The following is a 20,700-nucleotide window of genomic DNA, read 5'->3' as shown; positions in this document are numbered from 1 at the left end:
TTTGGTGTGCAGAGTACGAATTGCAAAAATCCCTGGATATCATTTTGATCAATAGATAGATAGATAAATTCTAAATGATAATATAAATAACAGGAGAAGGTTTCATGTTTAATTTTAATAAATTACAGACTCGTCAAGTGGCTTTTTTCTTTTTTTCCTATTGCAACCAACTGCATCTCCCCAACGTGTTGTGATGTCGTGGACGAGCCCATCAACGAGAAATACATTTGTGTACACACATGATAGGCTGACACGTCTTTGGTCCACGCTCATTGGCTACTGTTAAATTATACGCGTTCTGATTGGTCAAATGTCGAGAATAGGAAGTGTATCAGTAGTAGGGCTTAACATGGCTAGTTAAATAGTGTCTGGGCAATACAAACTAAACGCTTTAGTTTTTCCAGGTCTTCGTCTTTAACCTTGAATATTTTGTAGAACTTAAAGGTACTCGGCTCGTCCAAGTAGTTAGGTCACAAAGAGGGTGCGGTTTGTTGGGTCTTTGTGTGGCCCTGGCGTTGTAGCTCAACGTCTTTTTAGCCAGTTGACTAGCTTAGCTTTGCATTGGAATTTGTTAGCTTGTCTGACAGCTACAGCAGCTATAACTAACGAAGTTAGTGAAACCAGAGGGAATTGGGTTTTGTTTCATCTGGTCAGTGTGTTCGTCATATTTATTTATGCTTCTAACCACAGTGGATCTCAGCTCTACCTGAATGTTTGGTGTTAGATATAGCAACATCAACAGCTACAGCTAGCATATTGTTAGCCTGTCATTATAAGCTATGGATTTAAAAAGGTGTTTAAAGACAACGAGAACATTTTATTTGTTCACCATTCTGCTGATCGTCTTCGTCACAGTAATAACATCTGGTAAGTACCGCGGTTTTGCTGTACTCATTTGCCATTTGAAGTGTTTGTATTTGATATTGTAGGCTGCCAACTGTTTGTGTGCTCAGAACAGGTTCACATATCATCAAATTATTGATTTAAGTGCTGCATTGTTGAAACTTTTCAGATGAGGAGCAAGACGGAAATGACGGTCCAGAGCTGAAGGTATGTTAAACGGCATTTGATATTGGTTAAAGCAGTGTTTCCCTAACTTTTTATATGTAAACCACTCGCATATACATTGAAGAGCAGGTTTGTTCATAATATACTTGGGGCTGGACAAAAGCTCAATAACGATACATTTGCAATCCAATTTTCTTTAATAACAATATTAAACGGTGTGTGCCAATATATCTATTGCATTATGAAGCACTCTTTTAGAGCTGCAAATAACGATTATTTTTATAATTGATTAATCTGTCGATTATTTTCTCCATTAATCGTTTGGTGTTCAGAATATCAGAAAACCTTAAAAAATATTGAACAGTGTTTGACAGACCTGGAAATGATGATGTTATCAAATGTCTTGTTTTGTCCACAAACCAAAATGATTGACTTTTAATGATTTCTTGCTCGGAAATCTTGTTTTAATCATGAACAAAGCTTCAAACCGATTATTCGATTATCAAAATAGTTGTCGATTAATTTAGTAATCGATTAATAATTGATTCATCGATTTATCGTTTCAGCTCTACACTCTTTGAGATATAATGTAAATAAAAGTTAAAATATTGAATCAAATGTCATAAAGAGCAAAAACTAAAAAAATAATATTATCTGAAAAACTTATACATCATGTTAACACTTAGTACATTGCTGACATTTTGTAATGTGACTGGACAAGAATAGGGGATATCAGTTATGACAAATTCATGTGCGTATTTTATTTCTTTTTTTTAATGTGCATTTGGTTCCCCCACTTTTTGTAGTCTTATCACGACCCCGAAAATGAGGAGGAGGACGTACATCTGGTGTCGTCAGTAATTGTGGCAAGTGCCTCTGTGGCCTCTGGTCATGAAACCTCACACACAGAAGAGGAGAAATCTTCACCTGTAGAAGGACTGGAGGGAGAGGAGAAAGAGGACCTCCCTGACCAGCCTCCTCCACCTGAGGAGAAACCTAAAGAGGGTAAAGTCTAACATTTAAACTCGGAACAATGAGCTGTAAATAATTAATGGCAATTGAGGACTGTTAACCGTGTGCATCTACCCACACAACTCAAAAACATGTTTTCTTTTATGTACTTCATGTTATAAGGTGGGTTTTTGTGCCTTTCCGTTGTAACAGTAGAACAAAGGCTCTTTGTTGCTGTAACTTGCAGATGTGACTGTGAGAGACAGAGATGGCACCTGTCTAATTAAAACCCAGAAGAGCAGTGTGATTTTTGAAGGAAATGAATATCTTAAATCACATCTGTTTTTTAAGAATGGTTATTGCCTTGTTTTTGTGACATTGAGTCTTTTTTTTTATTTTTATTATTTGTTAATCTCTCATCAGAATTGCTGACTCTAAGCAATAGCACACATGTGGTTTCAAGGCAGCACCAGATAGAATGAATGGTTAAACCCCCTGAGAAATTAACTGTGCTGTGCACCTGTGGCTCATCTTGCAGTCAGTTACATCATTATACTTGGGGATTGTTAACCAGTTTTCTTACTGGCTTCTTGCAAGTTATATCAAACTTCATTTGGGAGGATTTATAAACCTTGGATAAAGGTTTTAATTTTATATACTCTGTGTGTTTTACACTAATTTTTTACTATAATTTTGTACAGTTCCAGTGGTGAATGGAGGTACAGCCCATGGAGAGCCCTGTGTCTTCCCATACTTATTTCAGCGGAAGGAGTACAGGGATTGTACCACCGATGGACGGGGTGATGGGCGGCTGTGGTGCGCCACAACCTATGATTATGACCGGGATAAAAAGTGGGGGTTTTGTGAAAGTAAGTCTTCAGTTAAAAGCTCTGAAACTAATTATGAAAGCTGATTTCATAGCATATTTTGTTTTATTTTCAAGAATGATAATAACCTCTCTTGCTGTTTATTTGATCTGTATGTTCTTATTGGCTTCTCCTCTCTTTCCAATAGCGGATGAGCAGGCACAGCAGAGACTGGAGGCAGAGGAGGCTGAAGAGCAGTATCAGACTGTCCTGCGCATGCTCAATATCACCACCAGGAGGACACAGAAAAAAGAGTGAGTTACTTCTTTCTGCTTTACTGTACTGTTGTAAGAAGCACACCCAGTGTGCACAACAAAAGGTTTAATTTTGTTTTAATCTTTATCTGCAAGCATTAGCTTCTCAGTTCAGTTTTTTCATTTAATTTAATTTGATTTGTTACTGGGTGAATGTAGTTACCACATCCATATTTGCATTGGATGTCACAATAGTTTTTGTGTACACATTATTTTAAAATGTCACACAGTGGCGCCACCATTCCTCCATCTCACCTCTGCTAATGCAAACACTCACTCTAACCAGGTTGTATGAAAAGCTGCTCAAAGTAGCAGAGAAGGGTCATCAGAAAGCCATGGAGAAGGTGGCCTACGCCATGCTGTTTGGAGATTACATGAACCAGAACATCACCAGGGCCAAAGAAATATTTGAGAAGCTCGCCATTGACGGCTCACCCAAAGCTCAGATGGTACGTTTACCTTTTGACAATGTTTTTATTTTTATGTTTATATTTATGTTTTACTAAAGCTTACATGTTGGGACTTAATCACATCTATACAAATGTGTCCACTTGTCAGACACACTTACATGCCACATAAACATTTTCTCTACTACTAGATTATTGAATTCTATCTTTACATCATTGAATAGCAAAGGAATCTCATTATTCATATACCAATGCCAAATAATAATAATAATCTGTATGAGGAAGAACCCAAAAGACAGACCATGGATAATCACTGTGATTTCCACTGCATTGCAAAATGGTAAAAAGTTGTGACCTGACATCTTAAATTCTTCATGTGTTCAAGATAATCATAATGTATAACGCTGTGCTTTGTTTTTCAAAGGCTCTTGGCTTTCTGTATGCTGCAGGACTTGGAGTTAACTCAAGTCAAGCTAAGGTGTTGTATATGTCTGTATTTGTTTTGTTTTTGTCTGTATGACTTATATATGCAGATTTATATGCAAGTTGTTATTTACCTCCAAAGTAAATGCAATTTCTGACTCATTTCAAACAATTGGTCACATAAGTCTTGTATTTCAGGCCTTGGTTTACTATACCTTCAGTGCTCTCGGTGGGAACTTGGTAGCTCATATGATTCTGGTAAGTTCATAGATCAGTCAAAGAATAAATTACAGTTGCATATTGAATCTATTACATTTTAAGAAAGCTTTTCTCGCTTGTCTTATTAGGGCTACAGATACTGGGGAGGTGTGGGTGTCCCCCAGAGCTGTGAGTCAGCTCTAACACACTATAGGCTTGTGGCAAATCAGGGTAAGATTTTCTTGCACTTAATAAACTCGTTATTGTAATAATCAGGTGTGATATTCAGATGCCTGAAGACATAAATTCATAATAAGTTTTTCTCTCACTGTTTCCCTTCTCCTCTTCCAGTGGCCAGTGACGTGTCTCTGACTGGGGGCTCGGCTGTGCAGAGGGTCAGACTCCTGGATGAGGTGGAGAATCCAGGGTCCACCAGCGGGATGTTGGAGGAGGACTTAATCCAGTACTACCAGTTCCTTGCTGAGAAAGGAGATGTACAAGCTCAGGTAAAACAAATCTCACTTTTTTTTTAATCACCGCAAGCAACTACATTTTCTCATCTTCTCTTAAATGCAATTTAGATTCAGTATTGAAAGTTTAACAATGACAGCTGCTTTCCTAGGCAAATAGAGTAATAGAAAATGAACAAAAACTCATTTGAATTTCTTGGTTTCATGAAGCACATCTGTGTTGCCATAACCTGTGTATATCATAATTTCTGCTTTTTCAGTTGTGCAGTTGCTTTCTATAATCTAATAACTGGCATGTCTTAGTTGAAAAACAAGTGTAGGTACATGGTCACTCATTACTTATTGCAGTGTTTCCCAAACCTGGTCCTCAGGGAACACTGCCCTGTATGTTTGAGATGTTGCCCTGCTCCAACACACCTGATTCAAATGGTCAGCTCGTCATCAAGCTCTGCAGGAGCCTGATAACGATCCGGGTGTGTTGGAGCAGAACTTTTTTTCACTATTGCACTATGTGAGAAATAAAATATCTTCTTTTATGTAGACATATCGACACCAGAATTCATATATAACAAGTTTTATAGTGTAGTAATTGTTTTTGGTTGCATAGATTATTGTATATGTTTTTGTTTCACTTCAGGTGGGATTGGGTCAGCTTCATCTGCATGGAGGACGTGGAGTTGAACAAAATCACCAGGTAGCTTCTCTTTTGAAGACCACTTTATATTATGTTTGGGGTTATTTTTTCACCAGCTAATATATTCATTATGCTTACTCTCCAACAGAGGGCGTATGACTACTTCGCTCAGGCTGCAAACGCAGGGAATACACACGCTATGGCTTTCCTTGGCAAGGTGGGTGAGATGAGATTAATGAATCTGTCTCTTACTTCATAGTTCTTGTTAAATGCAACTTTATTTTTGTTGTTCATTGGTCTTATCTGATAAGATTACTCCTCTGTCACTTCTGTGTTTGCAAATATTATGAAAATGTTGCCCATAATGTAGGAGAAACAGTCCAATAGTTGGAGAGCCACTCTCAATCCAGTCCAAAATTAAGAAAGCCAACAATCTGGCAGTGCTGTTGTAGGTGGCTTAGCGGATTTGTAGATAAGGCATTACATCAGTTAAATTAAATTAAATAATTGGCTGGCATGGGCTATTTCATCCATTTATACTGTTTTTTGTTTGTCGTCTGTTATGTTATTTATCATTCTGCACTCCTATTTTCTTAGTATGCGGTTTTAGGGGTATGCACATTTTTGTTTCATGTATGGAATTGCATAAGAAATGACGGAGAAACTCGAATCAAGTTTTCATTGCTTTGTTCCTTGTGTGGCTCAGATGTATTCGGAAGGCAGTGAGTTTCTCCCTCAAAACAACGAGACAGCACTGCAGTACTTCAAGAAGGCTTCAGACCTGGTAAGAATAAATAATGAAGAAAGTCACTTCTCCTTTTAAAAGACTCCTTATACCTCTGCAGAAGAACACGTGTTTGTTACCTTCTCAGAAGGTTATCAGACACACATCATTCAACTGTCTATTTCATATATTTATTCATCTATTTTTCCGTTCAGGGTAATCCAGTAGGACAGAGTGGCCTGGGAATGGCCTATCTATATGGAAGAGGTGTCCCAGTGGTAAGAAACCTCTTCTGGTCATGATCCCATAATTTGCCTGTACATTAACACAAGATAAACGTACAATGAATTATTTCAGACTTTTTGAACCCGACTGCTTGAGGCTTTTTGGCACTAAGAACAGTAGTTAATTACTGAGTTTCTCAGTAGTTTAATTTATGAGGCTTTCACTTTGTGTGAAGGCTGAAGTGAGAGCAGCCTTTTGAAAGTTGTGTGTTTGTGTCTTCAGAACTATGAGCTGGCACTGAAATACTTCCAGAAGGCAGCAGAGCAGGGCTGGGTGGACGGACAACTCCAGCTGGGCACCATGTATTACAGTGAGTGTTGAGGAATTAGTGCACATACACATGGCGTGCGTGTCTGTGTATGTGCACCTGGGTTTGGAGTATGTGATTTTTGCACACATTGTCCGTTGCCTCCTGTCATATTTTTTTTTTTTTTTTGCCATCTGTCTGGTAAATCATAATATCATGTCTCTTCCAATCTGTCAGTGTCTCGTTATCTTTATTTCCTTCAAATCATTTTAATTCCTGTTGACTTGAATACATCTTTTCCCAGAGTTTGTAGAAGTGCTTGAAATCCTTAAATGTTTTCATATGAATGTTGTTTTCGATGTTTGAAAAGTAGTTCAAGTGCTTGAAAATACTTTAAATGTTGTAACTTCTTTCATGACATTAGCTATTTGGCTGATGATACTTTTGAGTATCACTGTATATATTTGTGTAAGTATTTAATATACCACAGCTGTTAGGTGCTGGAAAAGCTTGAAAGTGGGCAGTGAAAGTGCTTGAAAAGTTCTTGGGTGAATGAAACCTGCTCACTGTTTTCCTCTCTTCCTCTCGCTCCCCAGATGGAATTGGTGTGAAGCGTGATTACAAACAGGCACTGAAGTTCTTCAACTTGGCCTCACAGGCAGGTCACATCCTGGCCTTCTACAATCTGGCCCAGATGCACGCCACTGGCACTGGTGTGATGCGCTCGTGCCACACTGCTGTTGAGGTGAGCCGCTCCTTTCTTTTTTTATATGCTGACATGAGAACAGATTGAGAGCATCTCTCTGCTGTGATACAGCAGTTACTCATCAATTTTTGCCCGTATGCTGCTGATTTATGTAGCCGTTCTTTTAGTTTAACACTCATTATTTACAGTATCGTGTGAGAGAGGCATAAAATTACTCAATTTGTTTGTTGTTTCACATTTTTTGTGCCTTTTTGTCTGTGCTGCAGCTTTTCAAGAACGTGTGCGAGCGCGGTCGCTGGTCAGAGCGTCTGATGATGGCCTATGGCAGCTATAAGGAGGGTGAGACTGATGCAGGACTGGTGCAGTATCTCCTGCTGGCTGAACAGGGCTACGAGGTGGCCCAGAGCAACGTGGCCTTCATTCTCGACCAGAGTAAGAAAAACCACAACATTTACATCATCAGGGTCCCTGCGGATCCTTAAAATGTCATAGATTTAATTATTGATATATAAAGGTATATCAAGTACAAGGTGAGGCAGTAAATTTCTCTGGGCAGAATGAACATATTGGTTTAATGTTTTATTTTACCTGTATTTAATGTCCCGACTTGTGGACGTGGTTAGGTATTCATTAGTGTGCGTGCACTGTTTATCGCTGTGACTATGACCGCCATTTAAATGTAGAAGAAGACAGTTTGTGCTCGAGAGCCACGGTGAGGAAAGGATCTGAAGATGAGGAATGGAGGGTGAACTATGGGCAAATGTAAATTTAACGAAAGGTGGCTGGAAGAGGACAAATACCGCAGCTCACTGAAACAATGCAGCAATGTGTATGAGACACAATGGGAACTTTGTTGCAAAAACTGCCTATAGTTGTTCATATGTGACACTTCTTTTTCCCCAGTAATGGTCTTAATTCTTTTTGAGGTTTTTAAAAGGTCTTAAAAGTCTTTTTAATTTCACCTTGTTGCCTTCACTGCTCTCTGATGCTGTTGTAGACCATTTTCTGTTTGTTTGGTCATCTTATTGAATCACAATGCGTTTTCTCAAACAAATGTAGTAAAGAATGCCTTTGTGTCAAAGCACTCATTTTCTTAAATGTAATATTCTAACCATTGAATTATTTTTGAATTAATTCAAACAGAAGGGATAAGGATCTTCAGTGACAATGAGACTTACCCTCGTGCTTTGCTCCACTGGACAAGAGCTGCAGCTCAAGGTGAGTCCACTCATCTGTCCCTCATCAATTTTGCATCTCTGTGAGATTTATTAGTAGCATTTAACCTTTCTCTTCTATTGAGACTTCATCTAGGATTTGACTGAAAGCTTGCTGAATTATTTTACTCTGGGTAGAAAGAAAGCTTATGCAGTTTATTCTCTTTCCCAGGTTACACTGTTGCTAGGATCAAACTAGGGGACTATCACTTCTATGGCTATGGGACAGATGTGGACTATGAGACGGCAGTCATCCACTACAGACTGGCATCAGAGCAGCAGCACAGTGCTCAGGCCATGTTCAACCTGGGTTACATGCATGAGAAAGGCCTGGGCATCAAGCAGGTGGGCACTGAGTCTCAGCTCAGACTCTTAAACATTAAACTTAATCTTTATTCATCTTTTATTAGTGCTTTGTTTACACTTGGTGATCAATATGTAGTAGTTAATGCAGTGGCTGATCTTGTATTCAGAGAAGATACACAGGCTGATTTGTAATTCAGATTTGCTTTGTGCAGGACATCCATTTAGCTAAGCGTTTCTACGACATGGCTGCTGAAGCCAGCCCTGATGCTCAGGTCCCAGTGTTTCTGGCTCTGTGTAAGCTCGGCCTGATTTACACACTTCAGTACCTGCAGGATCTTAATGTGAGTACTTAAATTCTTAAGCTGACAAATTGGCTTTGAAATGGAGACTTGGAGCTGTAACCCACTTAAGCACATTAAATACTTCTTCATTAGGCCGAAGTGAAATTAATCATGTTTTTTTCATTATGGTCTTTGTCCTTTTGGCTCCTCTCAGTTGGATGAGTTGACTTCTCAGGTGGACCTGGACCAGCTGCTTGGCCCAGAGTGGGACCTCTACCTTATGACTGTCATCGCCCTACTCTTGGGCACCGTCATCGCCTACCGACAGCGCCAGCACCAAATCATAGTGCCGCCTCGTCCACCTGCACCCGTCCCAGTGCCGCCTGCCAGACCTGCTCAGGAACAGCCACAGCCACAGGCCCAGGACGAGACCCAGGATCAGGGAGAAACACAAGCCCAGGACCTGGCTCAGGGGGAGGTGGATGAGGAGGAGGAGCAGCAACAGTGAGAGGAGGCTAGACGGAGCAAGGACAGGAACAGACAGACTCAAGCTGTGTTGGCACCACTGCACGAAGCAGCTGCTGGATACCCCGAGAGTTTGGGCACCTCTCTCTCTGTCTGTTCCACTTCACTCACTGGAAAAAAGACAAAGATGGCTGCAGAAGTGCGCAGCCTCACAACTCGTTTTCTTTATTTAAAATCCAGTCCTATGCTTTAGAGCAGAGGTGTTCATGGTCAGTGCTGCGGAACAGTGTTGAGAAGATGGATAATCGCGGACTTGTTTGTCTGTGACCCCCGACAGGATGCTGTCAGAAGCACCAAGGTCCTCAGCGTGGAAATAGTCTTGCAGTTGATGGATCAAGGGCATTTTCATCAACATAGCTGAGTCTGATGTGTGCATTAGGTTTTTCCTCACTTTCCCTTTTTAAGAGAGGAAAAAAAACACAGTTGAACTGCTTCAATTATTTTGTGCAGAAATTAAAATAAAAAAAAGTGAATGGAGATAATTTTATTTGCTAGCTAAATCCTCTAATGTGGATCCAGTTTGAAAATTCACATAGAATGTTGTTGTTGTTTCACTCCAGAGAGAAGCAGAGTGCATAGTCTTTGTGGAAATTAATTTTTAAGAGCAAAAGGTAGAAAAACAAATGTCCACAGCCTTGTAAAAGAAAGCAAAGGGCAGTGACAACTACTGTATATTCCTGTGATCGCTTTCTCCATAAATTTGCTTTGATTTGTTGGTTTTAGAAAAGAAAACTCAACGGTTTCCTATGTTCTTGTCATTTATTAGCCTCATGTTTGCTGAGGCAGAAAGTAGAGCAGCCTCACAAAATACGAGGGCTTGGAGTGTTTCCACTTCTCAGACAATTTTTTTTTTTTCACCCAATCTCAGCTGTTGTGAGAATATCCACCCCCTCTCATAGTTCATGTTGTAGCTCTGTGCTCTGCATTTCCTTTTTGCTCAAATGAGTCTTAATTGGTACCTTTTAGATGGGAAATGAATAAAGCCCTTGTTACAGTGTTTTATAAAAAATGTCCCACTTTCCCAGTTTATTCTATTAGGTCCATTGTTTTCAGTTATACAGTATGTACACGTTGTTGGAATTATTAGGAACTGATGTGCCGCATGACGTATATGAAGACAAAGAAAGAACAGTCAAATGTTTGTTGTTTTTTTTTTTGTTGTTTTTTTTCCAGTATGATGACAAATGATTCCTGATTCCAATGACACTGGCGTCTCTGCATTCAGGCGTTTGTACCCGCTCTCACATTCATGATGTCGCTAAAATGAAACACTGGTGAACAGAGTTGCGATGACTGCATTTTTATTATAGTAAATACAAGTTTATAAGGAAATAAATGATATATGGATATTTAGTTTTGTCACTTTTAATTTTTCAATGATGCGTTGGAAAGATGAAGGGATGAGTTATGTGTGATTGGATGAGGTATTTTGCTGCTGCTGACGCTGATTGAACGTTGAAAGATGGCTGTCAGAGGACCCACTGTTTGTCACTCGGCTTTGGAGGGAGGGCTCGACAAAGTGACAGCGTTGTAAAAAAACGGAGCATGGCATTGTGCAGTCTGCAGGGGTGACCCATTGACACTACTATGGAGTGGCTGTGGATCACCGTGGCAACATGTGTGCTCGTGTCCTGCACTGTCAAAGGTAAGTGCTGGAACAAGCAGGAGGGCAGAGCACGTGTGAGGCAGCATTCTGCATTTATTGTTTCAGCAATGTAGTGACCTACTTTAGTTTATATTAAACGTTTAGATGAAGTTTGAAGTTAAATAGCCTACTGCTTGCCTGGGGTTATGATTTTTCCTTTTTTTTGGACTAAGAATGATTCTTCTTCATTGATATGTTGATTGGTTTATTTTGAAGTGGAAACTTGTTGATAATCCTGTCAGGCAGCGACTGGTGGTTGGAGTACGAGGAGGGGATTAGACACTACAGCAAGGAGGCCCTCAGCAAGGTAATGTTTACACCTGTTTTATTCTTCAGCATGAATCTATCATACATTTAGTTTGTCATCTGATTTTGTTTGTTATTTAAACATGTCTTGGGCCTTGATGGACGCACAAAATGGACAAAAAAACAGCACATTTTATGTAACAATTGGTTATCTACGTTAACGATAAGAAACACAATTCCATGTGGTGACAGGTGACCAGAGTATGTGCACAACAAGCACAAGTAGAACCAGTCAGAACAGATTTGTTTGATTTGCTGAGTTCCAGTACACAACAATTAAGGATATAATTGGTCTGTCTAATCTGTCTCTCGATTTATTTTTCCAGGAATTTCCAGAGAAAACTCGCCCCGTGAACTTCAAGCATCCTGTTTTTCAGTGTCCAGACATGAGTCCTTCTCCCTCTGTCCCCTCATCAGGTTCTGTCCCCCATCCATCATCACATCCACAAATCACTTAACTCAGCTGAAGCTTCTCTGTTTCTCATCTTGTTTCTCTCTCTCGGCCTCCATGTTCCATTTTGTTTCTCCATACTTTTACTTCAGTTGAATTTGTGAAGGCGGCTGATATCAAAGTCATTGCTGCTTTGGGAGATTCTCTGACGGTAGGTGTTATTTTGTTATTTGTATTTCGTTTTCTTGGCTCCATGATGAGTAACACAGTGTACGACACGTATCTACTGTTTACAGTTGATTCATGCAGGAAGGGTCAAACACATATGCAGATTTTTTTTTTGTGGTAGGATCTTGAAATGTTAGGAAAGTGGAGGATGGAGGAAAGAAAAACAAAGTTAAACTTGCGATGACTAAGACTTACTCATTCCCGGTTTATTCTTATGAAAGAGTGACACTGGTTTCTTTATATATCAGATCCTGTGCATCATAATGACGTCATCTTTACTTTTCTTAGAATGAATTTATTTCTTTTGCAGACAGGCATCGGCGCCAACGCCACCACTGTCCTGGGGATTCCCATCGAGTTCCGACATGTTTCGTGGAGGTAGCGGATATTGTGTTGACATTTCTGACAATAGTGACAAATTTTCTATATATATTTACTTTACAGGAATCTTTTTTCAAATATATATGACATTTTTATTGTCATATTTTCACTGTTAATAATCTTTTCTTTTCCCCTTCTGGATCCCAAAGTATCGGTGGTTATGGGTCCGTTCAGGATGTTATTACTTTGGCAAGTAAGAGGATTAACTAATTATGTCTCACCTCCACATACTGTTTACTGAACAGGAAACATGACATGGTTTTCTTTACTTCTTCTCTTTACTGTTTGCGTGTCAGACATCATCAAGCTTTTTAATCCCAATCTGGTCGGTGCGGCCTCCGGCAGGACGATACATGGGATGCAGGCTCATATCAGCGCCACTGGCTTCAACCTGGCAGTGACTGGACATAACACCTTGTAAATTGTCATCACTGGGATGAACACTGTTTGTTTTTTACCTGTTGAAATAATCTCTGTTGATCCAGAGGGACCATTACACTTTTATGTCTCCGTGGCTAATTTTATGACCCGTTATATCATAACTGTTTCACGGTGCTTCTACTAAGAGCAATAGTGTATGCATTTCCTCTTTTATTTATCAGTGAATCTCACCAGGACGTTTTATTCTTCTGTTTGCTTGTAGCAATCTGCCCGGACAGACGAGACATTTGATCGACACGCTGAGAGATTATGAGGTATGGTGTGGTGAGGTGGAGTGTGTTGATAGACTGAGCTGCTTTTTAACACCTTCATTCTGAAATATCCAATTCATACACCCGACTCCTGTTGTCTCTTCCTTGAGGATGTGAATTTCGAAGAGGACTGGAAGCTTCTGACCATCCTCATCGGCATGAATGACATCTGTGATTACTGCAAAGACAAGGTCTGTCGGCTCCTCTTTTACACTGGTCATCCACAAATAATGCTGCAGCATCGCTTTAATTAGCTTATGCAATGTCACAACATTTATTTCAATCTACAGTTGCATTGATTTTTTTTTTTTTTTACCTACTGCTTCACTCGAGCACAACCTCAGTGAGGTTAAGGTCTGGACTCTGTGGTGGACAATCCATTTGAGAAGATGTCTTGTGCTTCCCAATGATTCCAAGCATAGGTCGTCTTAGAATATGCCACAAAAACCTAGTTATTCAGTATATTTAAGCAGTCAGCTGCACATTGTTTTTAAGGTTATTATGATGCTAAACCCAGATCACTGACCCCACAGGCTTGTACAGCAGGACACTAAGTGAAATATTAGATTATGTGACTTTTTGTTAATTTTGTCCGGGTTGTGTATGTTCTGAGGAAAAAGCAGTAGCAAATTAGTCGGACAGAATGTAATTAACCTCTGCAGCCTCTTTTCAGGCCCTTTATTCAGTGGATAACTTTGTTCACTATATGACCGTCTCCTTGGAAATGCTTATGAATGAGGTAAGATGTAAGGCATACCGTGTTTGGATTGATTGATTTTTTTGAATTCACTGATGTATAGAACACGTTGCGCTCCCTTCTGTGTCGTGCTGCAGGTTCCTCGCATGATCGTTAACGTGGTTCAGATTCTGCCCATGCAAGCTTTGAGGGAGGTACAGAAGCCTACTCCAGGCTGCCTGCTCCAACGGTGAGATGCTTGGCTGATTGTTAGCGCATTTGAAAATTAAGAGTTTGACACTAGAAGGCTCACATTTATCATTTATCTCTTACGTCCCACTTTAAAGTTGTTGTGTGTAGGTTTTTAGAATTCTTTGTTGCAGTTGATATTATTATTCTGCTCCTGGTTGGTCTTTGTGAACAGATATAATGTAACATCATTTGTTTGCTGTGTTTTTCATATGGAAGTGGGCTCTGTCAAGCACTACTATCAGACCTGACTGAGGGAGCGTCTGTGTGTGTGTGTACAACAGCAGCACAGGGGCAGGAAGGGGCACTAAGCATTTATCCCATCAAACAACGTGTTTTTTAAACATTAGCATTCACTTCTGAAACATTGTTGTCATTTTTTAAAGTCATACTCAAACCTGTTTGAGTATCACAATTAACTTCCTGTTTGCATTGGTAATGTCGCCGGGGTGACACAAGCTCTAAACGCTGCTATCCTGAGAAACACGCACAGAGAGTTGTGTACAGCTGATGACTTAATCAGAATTGTGTGATCTGATTTGACAATGCATTGAATGACATTTGTTGATATTTAAAAGTTCCGCACTACATTTTGATGGCATGAACTTTCAAGAACAAGGTCTTGTGACATCCCAACTGGGAGCTAATCTACTGCTTCACATACACATGCATACAGAAATAAAAGATTTAAAAGTGAATGGATGTAGTTTTATAAACTGTTAGCAGTTTCAAAGTGAAAACAAAATAATATCATTTTAATGTAGTGTAGCTTTAAAGCCAAACCCTGCAGTGGGTGTAGCTAATAATGACTTAAATTATGTCTTAAGTCTTTGGTTAAATTGTTGTTTGGTTCAGATTTCTACATCTTATTTGTTTTCGTCCTGATTCAGGTCTTTCTGTTCGTGTCTGATAGACCCAGTCGCCAAGTCTCCTGAGCTACAGGAGCTGGTAGAGGTCAATCTTGAGTTCCAGGTACACTTTAACTTATACCTCTAGTTTTATTGAATGTGTATTATGAGTATTTGTTTACTTTTATAAACATAAACCCATCAGTGAAGTATTGTTGTTGTCATATTTGCTTGTTTGCCAATAATACATTGAAAAATGATTGTGTTCATGTGTCCATTCTAAGAAAAGACTTGAGGAGCTGCTTTACAGAGATCGTTTCTTCAAGGATGACTTTGCTGTTGTTCTCCAGCCCTTCCTCAAACACGCTGACCCTCCCCGCCTCCCGGTAATATCTTTTCTCACTCTCTCTTTCTCTCCAAAGGCCAAAGTATTATTATATCAACATATCAGAAAGCATGGATTCACACTCGTGTGTATGTTTTGTGTCCGTGAGCAGAGCGGGAAGATTGATATGACCTTCTTCACTCACGACTGCTTCCACTTCACCATAAAGGGACATGAAGAGCTGGCCAAAGGGCTATGGAACAACATGGTGACAGCAATGACTTTCACTGGCTCTGTGCCTTTTGTTAAAGGCTTAAAAATGTAAGATACTACAAAGATAACTTTTTGTCTCACGTGAATATGTTTCCTTCTTCACAGTTTCAGCCTGAGGGAGGAAAGATGATTGTGAGCAGTTTCTCTGACCCCATCGGTCTCATCTGTCCACCCGTGGTAAGATACGGATGCTACCTGTGTCTTTAGTCTGAAAGGGTTTGGTGCATTTTCAAACAGACCGTTAAACCAAACAAGAACTAATTGATAGTTATTCTTGTGGGTGTAGTTTTATGTTTAGGGGAAAATTAAATTAGAGCATGCTTAATGCCTTTTACTAAATGTTGTTGGTTTGTTGCCATATTTCTTTCCTGGGGGTCATTTCTATTGTTGTATTTCTCTCATTTCTAATCCAATTGCTCTCAGGGACTATTCTGGGATGTTTCACTGTTGGTGCATTCAATAAAATTCAGACTTTTAGTCAATGAATGAAATAGCCAGTCTTGTATAAGTATAGTAGTTACCAGAACATGACTTTGGTAGAAGTTGAAGTCACTTTTTTATAATATTCTTAAAGTATATGACATTGAAATATCAAAAGTCATTTTCTGATATAAAATCTACTTAAACAAGTGAGGAGTTAGGATTGAGCCATGGTGGTTCAGTGGTGCGGCATGTTGTCGTTCCACTGAAAGGTTGTGGGTTCAATTCCTGGCTATATGTGTCCTTGAGCAAGACACTTAACGCTATGTTGCAGTGTGTCAATGGGTTTGAAAGATCATCAAGACTAGAAAAGCTCTGTATTAATAAACAGACCATTACCAACTCTTATTCTTCTGATTTTATTTTTTAACGAGTAACAAAGATAGTTAGAGGAAATGTAGTGGAGTAAAAGTTGCTGCAAATATAAATAAAGTAAAATACAGATACATGAATTTTTTTACTTTTGTATTATTTCCAACACTGGAAATAGCTCATGCTTAAATAGTTACATTTTCTTGTATCTTCTTCTTCATTTGTCTGTATGTAGAACATGTGTGATATAGTTGATGAAAATCTGGACGGCACCAAGAAAATCTGTTTTCAGCACCGTGTGTGTGTGCTTGCAGCTGCTTTGCCAAGCTGTAATAATTAGAACAAGACCAAAAGAAAACATCTGCTTTAGAAAAAAAGTGATGTCTTATTAAAGAGTGACACTTTGCAGAACCACAAGTGCAGTCATAAATATTCTCTGAGATTCACAACTCTGTGTCCCATCTGCAGGAACATCCATATATCTTCACCAGACCAACTGTGGCTAAGTCAGGCCAGCGTCCACTTCAGTCTGCTGCACCGTCAGACGCAGCCATCGTGCTGCTCTCACTGCTTGTGGGTTTGAGATCCCCTTGGACTTGTGTAGCTCTGACTCTGCTGAGCTATTTATCTCCGTGATCGCCTTCATTAGATCCTTCTGTGTGCTGCTCTTTTGCTTTATTGCATATCTGTGGCCTCAAACGGCAGCAAAGAGCAATGATACCGGATAATGCGACAGAGTGAATCCTGCAGCCTAAATATTTAATTTTATTCAGATGCAGTTGGAGTCGGAAGTGGTGAAGAGTTTTTACTCGTCGTTTGTGACCAGATGAGTTTTTTTCTTTTACATTTTAATTCATCACAACTGCACCATGATGATTTTGGAGATTTTTTTCCTGTAGTTATTTTTAAGAAAAGTCTTGCCTGGTTCACGTTTAACTACACTATATGACTTGATATCAATCTCAAATGTTGTAATTAGCAAATATAATTATGAATAATGTAATAACACTAAAACATTGATCTTATTAGATTCTGTCCAACAGTTTAGTGAATGTCTGTTTAATCTCTGAAAGTGTTTTCTTGGAAAAAGTACTTGGACACAATCCTGAATCTAGATTCAGTTACTCTGGACGTAATGCATCTTGGCAATGTCACAATACAAATCATTTTTGTTGCACTGGCAGTAAAAATCTCGGGTTTCCGATGACAAAATTTACAATTTGCCACAATCAGCATGCTGGAATTCATTCATCCAAGAGGCTGAATGAGATTTCTTCACACGCAGAGGTTGAAAAACCCTGATCAGCTCAGTGACACCATTTAGAAAAGAAAAAAGAAAAAAAGAAGGAATTTAAAGAGTATATCATCCATCTTATCTCCGCAGAGTTTCCAAGTAACCGGTGACTTTTTCAGCCACAGACAATTTAGTCGCACGTCTGTTCCTCAGATCTTCAGGATGCTGCTGTCCCACTTTCACTTCTCACTCCTGCAGGAGCTGCGTTATTATGCACCGAGCAAATGGAGGAGGAGGGGAAGTAAGACATCACATCAATAAATGAATACATATTTGTCTAATATTTTTGAATAACAAACCACGTACAGAAAAAAAAAATAATAATAATGAAACTAATTGATACAAATATTTAACATATTTTCAAATAAGTAATCTCTTCCCTTTGCAAAAATCATTTTAATAATACACAACCTGCTTTCTTATCATTAAATACTCCTCCTTCCACCCTCTCACCCAAAGTTAAAAACAAATTTACATTAATTATTCATATTAAACAGCAGTAACCATCGTAAGAATAAGAGGAAGATAAACTCAGCAAGAAAAAACCAACAGTAAATAGACAAGAAATTCTTGAAATAAGATAACCTTTGTTTAAACTGATTTATGCTTGTATGATGCTTTAGTTCCACACTTAATATCCACACTATACGTATATTCTGATGAATTTCTATGAATCTACTGTGTCTGCACACACGACACAAAATATGACCCGTGTTATATGATCATCTACTGCATATCACTCTTCTATACATCCAGTCTCTGGTCAAACAGAGAGAACAGTGCATTATGTATTGACTGTTTAATTAGTGTAAGCGCATGGACAGGTGGAGGCTATAATAAGCTCATGTCAGGCTACTGTGGTTCACTTTGAATTGATAATTTAGCCCTTGAATGGAAAATAAGAGCACTTTGCTTTGTATGGTTTAAATGATATGGTTTTCTACAGCCCCTTTCAAGGTAAACACAATAAAACCTATTGGAAGAGTGAGAAGGCCCTTTCTAATCTGTTTATTTAGCAATTACAGAAACTTGAGTCGACATGTTATCTCCCCATTAAGTATTTTTTGTTAACCTTACACTTTAGGATATAATGTATATCCCCGTTTTCTATAAATCTCTTGGATGTGGCGGTGGACTGAATTTCATTCAGTCCTCGTCGCTGCTGGGTTTCATAATGACCTTATTATTGCTTTCAAAGAAACCCTTTTCATGTTTAAACAAAGCGGTTGCCAGTTTGTGTGGCACAAATATGGATCAGGGCTCTGACGCAAATAGGGCCTTTATTGTCTCTCTGGAAGCATAAAGAGATCTTTGGGATCTCGGTAGGAAATTTGAAACAACAAACAGCGCGGCCCACACCTTGGAAACCTCTTTGTGTGTCATTGTGTTTTTAATGAACATGTCGGCAACAAATGAAAGTGACCACAACATCTGCGCTTATGAGGTAACGGAGAGCAAACAGTGTTCATGTGTCCACACAATAATAAGTCCGTAAGACATTTATGATGTCGTAATGCGAAACGTACAATGCAATGAATGTATTGTATGTTTTGTTTGATTCGGGGAATTTAAAAGCTGTAGTCTGTAACTTTTTAATTTAAAGAAATGTCTGCTACATTCAAACCTCAGTGCAGCTCTCACAGTGCTGAGTTAAGCCTTTCCGCTCCACACAATACTCATTCTGAGTATTCACTCAATAAAGCAGTGTTTTATTTTTGTGACACTACACTGCACACAGAGTGAAGCACTTATGTCCCAAAATGACTGGAGCAAGGCTGAAACTCAACAGCTACAAAGCGCTAGTGAAGTGATACAAATATTTAATTATGGTCATGAATTTGGTATTACCAGACCTCTACCTGAGCAAGGTACCCAATCCCCATTGCATACTGGAACCTGCTGATGGAGGCAGCAGTGGATCAACAACTCCTGTGTGCCTAATAATAATATCTATATTTTTATATTTTCTATGTGAACTATGATGCAGAGAGAGAGTGTTGAAAATGTGATTTTCCAGCCAAAAACTGTTGGAAGTTAGGAAGGAAGGAAAGGATCTTTATAGTCATTATACAACTGAAATTGCGAGGTCAGATGGGGGGGCAGATAAGCAGCAAACTAATTCTTAAGATATAGACTATGACACACATTTTAACCGATAATCTAAAATAGTTTTCGCCCTCTGTTCCTGTCTGTAGCCATGTGTTCAGATCCCAAGCTGGTTCACAAGTCACACAAGTCACAAGTCATTAACACATTAACAAATGTGTCAATATACCTCAAATTTCTTGAATTATTTAAAATAACCCTGAATGAAGTATCCACAATAATCACGCTGACTTATACTGGCTCTATCTTTAAGATATTCAGAATACATCTTGTACAATTTCATAACCATGCACAAGTTAAGCATGTGTTTTGATCTATAGTGTGTGTGTGTGCGTGCGTGCGTGCGTGCGTGTGGTCGGTTGTGTGACACCTGCATGGCTCTGTGTGCTGATAAGAAGTGAACACGTCCTGGGTTATTAAATGTGAAAGGTGGCTTTCTTTTTTTCTTTTTTCCTTTTTTAAAAAAAAAACTCCTATTCAATCCAGCGGCTCACATGATCAAAGTGGGCACTGCAACAACAATGGTGGCAATAATTTTCAATAAGCGGTCACCTAGCAACACGTTCAGGTAGTCAAGAGACATGATCAGTAAATACAGTATGATGAGACAGCATTGTCCTCCATGAGAACAGCATTTGATGGAGATGTGAGACATAATGTCACCATTTATCCACAAATACTCTATTTATAAAAACATTGAGATATAATTAATGATATAGTCACAGTGTCTTGTTTTTTTTTTTTTATCTTTGCAGAGTTCAGGTTTTGGATTTAAGGTCATTTAAGGGCTTTTTCTTTTTTTATACTGTGAAATTAAATAAACAAAACCTATATCACATATGAACCAGTCCACTTCCTGTGAGGCGCTTTAAACCTGTACACGCCCTGACAACCACTTAGGTATATGATCAGGTGCATCAGCAAATAATTTGTTCTCGGGTGACGTCACTTCCTGTGTCCACACCGCCCTATAAAGGCAGGCGCTGTCGCGTTGA

General features: G+C 39.1%; 2 protein-coding genes across 2 annotated transcripts; both read left to right on the top strand.

Moving 5' to 3' along the window:
• The first annotated feature begins 308 nt into the window (after nucleotides 1-308).
• sel1l (SEL1L adaptor subunit of ERAD E3 ubiquitin ligase) lies at nucleotides 309-9,989 on the top strand. Its single transcript, XM_058614157.1, has 21 exons — nucleotides 309-867; nucleotides 1,013-1,050; nucleotides 1,815-2,013; nucleotides 2,661-2,828; nucleotides 2,974-3,079; nucleotides 3,366-3,528; nucleotides 3,911-3,964; nucleotides 4,108-4,167; nucleotides 4,257-4,338; nucleotides 4,459-4,613; nucleotides 5,215-5,271; nucleotides 5,360-5,428; nucleotides 5,918-5,995; nucleotides 6,151-6,213; nucleotides 6,443-6,530; nucleotides 7,064-7,212; nucleotides 7,440-7,605; nucleotides 8,317-8,391; nucleotides 8,560-8,732; nucleotides 8,906-9,034; nucleotides 9,189-9,989. The coding sequence occupies exons 1-21, from the start codon at nucleotides 780-782 to the stop codon at nucleotides 9,480-9,482; spliced, it is 2,454 nt and encodes an 817-aa protein (XP_058470140.1). The 5' UTR covers nucleotides 309-779; the 3' UTR covers nucleotides 9,483-9,989.
• A 1,025-nt stretch (nucleotides 9,990-11,014) lies between these two features.
• Nucleotides 11,015-17,801, top strand: si:dkey-177p2.18 (phospholipase B1, membrane-associated). The gene is made up of 16 exons (XM_058614152.1): nucleotides 11,015-11,144; nucleotides 11,387-11,451; nucleotides 11,777-11,867; nucleotides 11,994-12,052; nucleotides 12,380-12,447; nucleotides 12,600-12,643; nucleotides 12,747-12,867; nucleotides 13,094-13,145; nucleotides 13,253-13,333; nucleotides 13,816-13,881; nucleotides 13,977-14,068; nucleotides 14,958-15,039; nucleotides 15,200-15,301; nucleotides 15,413-15,508; nucleotides 15,619-15,690; nucleotides 16,774-17,801. Exons 1-16 carry the CDS (start codon nucleotides 11,087-11,089, stop codon nucleotides 16,939-16,941), a joined length of 1,317 nt encoding a protein of 438 aa, XP_058470135.1. The 5' UTR covers nucleotides 11,015-11,086; the 3' UTR covers nucleotides 16,942-17,801.
• The last annotated feature ends 2,899 nt before the right edge of the window (nucleotides 17,802-20,700 follow it).

The sequence above is a fragment of the Solea solea genome, chromosome 17, assembly GCF_958295425.1.
Source record: "Solea solea chromosome 17, fSolSol10.1, whole genome shotgun sequence".
Lineage (NCBI taxonomy): Eukaryota > Metazoa > Chordata > Actinopteri > Pleuronectiformes > Soleidae > Solea > Solea solea.
Note: the sequence above shows the minus strand (reverse complement) of the source record. Positions and strands in the feature narration are given on the sequence as shown.

Bases quoted from the DNA above. Each gene is read 5' to 3' on its own strand.
- sel1l (XM_058614157.1), top strand. From the start codon at position 780: ATGGATTTAAAAAGGTGTTTAAAGACAACGAGAACATTTTATTTGTTC. The intron at 4,168-4,256 runs GTAAGTTCATAG...TTGTCTTATTAG, and splicing joins TGGTAGCTCATATGATTCTG to GGCTACAGATACTGGGGAGG. The intron at 5,996-6,150 runs GTAAGAATAAAT...TTTTCCGTTCAG, and splicing joins TCAAGAAGGCTTCAGACCTG to GGTAATCCAGTAGGACAGAG.
- si:dkey-177p2.18 (XM_058614152.1), top strand. From the start codon at position 11,087: ATGGAGTGGCTGTGGATCACCGTGGCAACATGTGTGCTCGTGTCCTGC. The intron at 11,868-11,993 runs GTTCTGTCCCCC...CTTTTACTTCAG, and splicing joins TCCCTCTGTCCCCTCATCAG to TTGAATTTGTGAAGGCGGCT. The intron at 12,448-12,599 runs GTAGCGGATATT...TGGATCCCAAAG, and splicing joins TTCCGACATGTTTCGTGGAG to TATCGGTGGTTATGGGTCCG.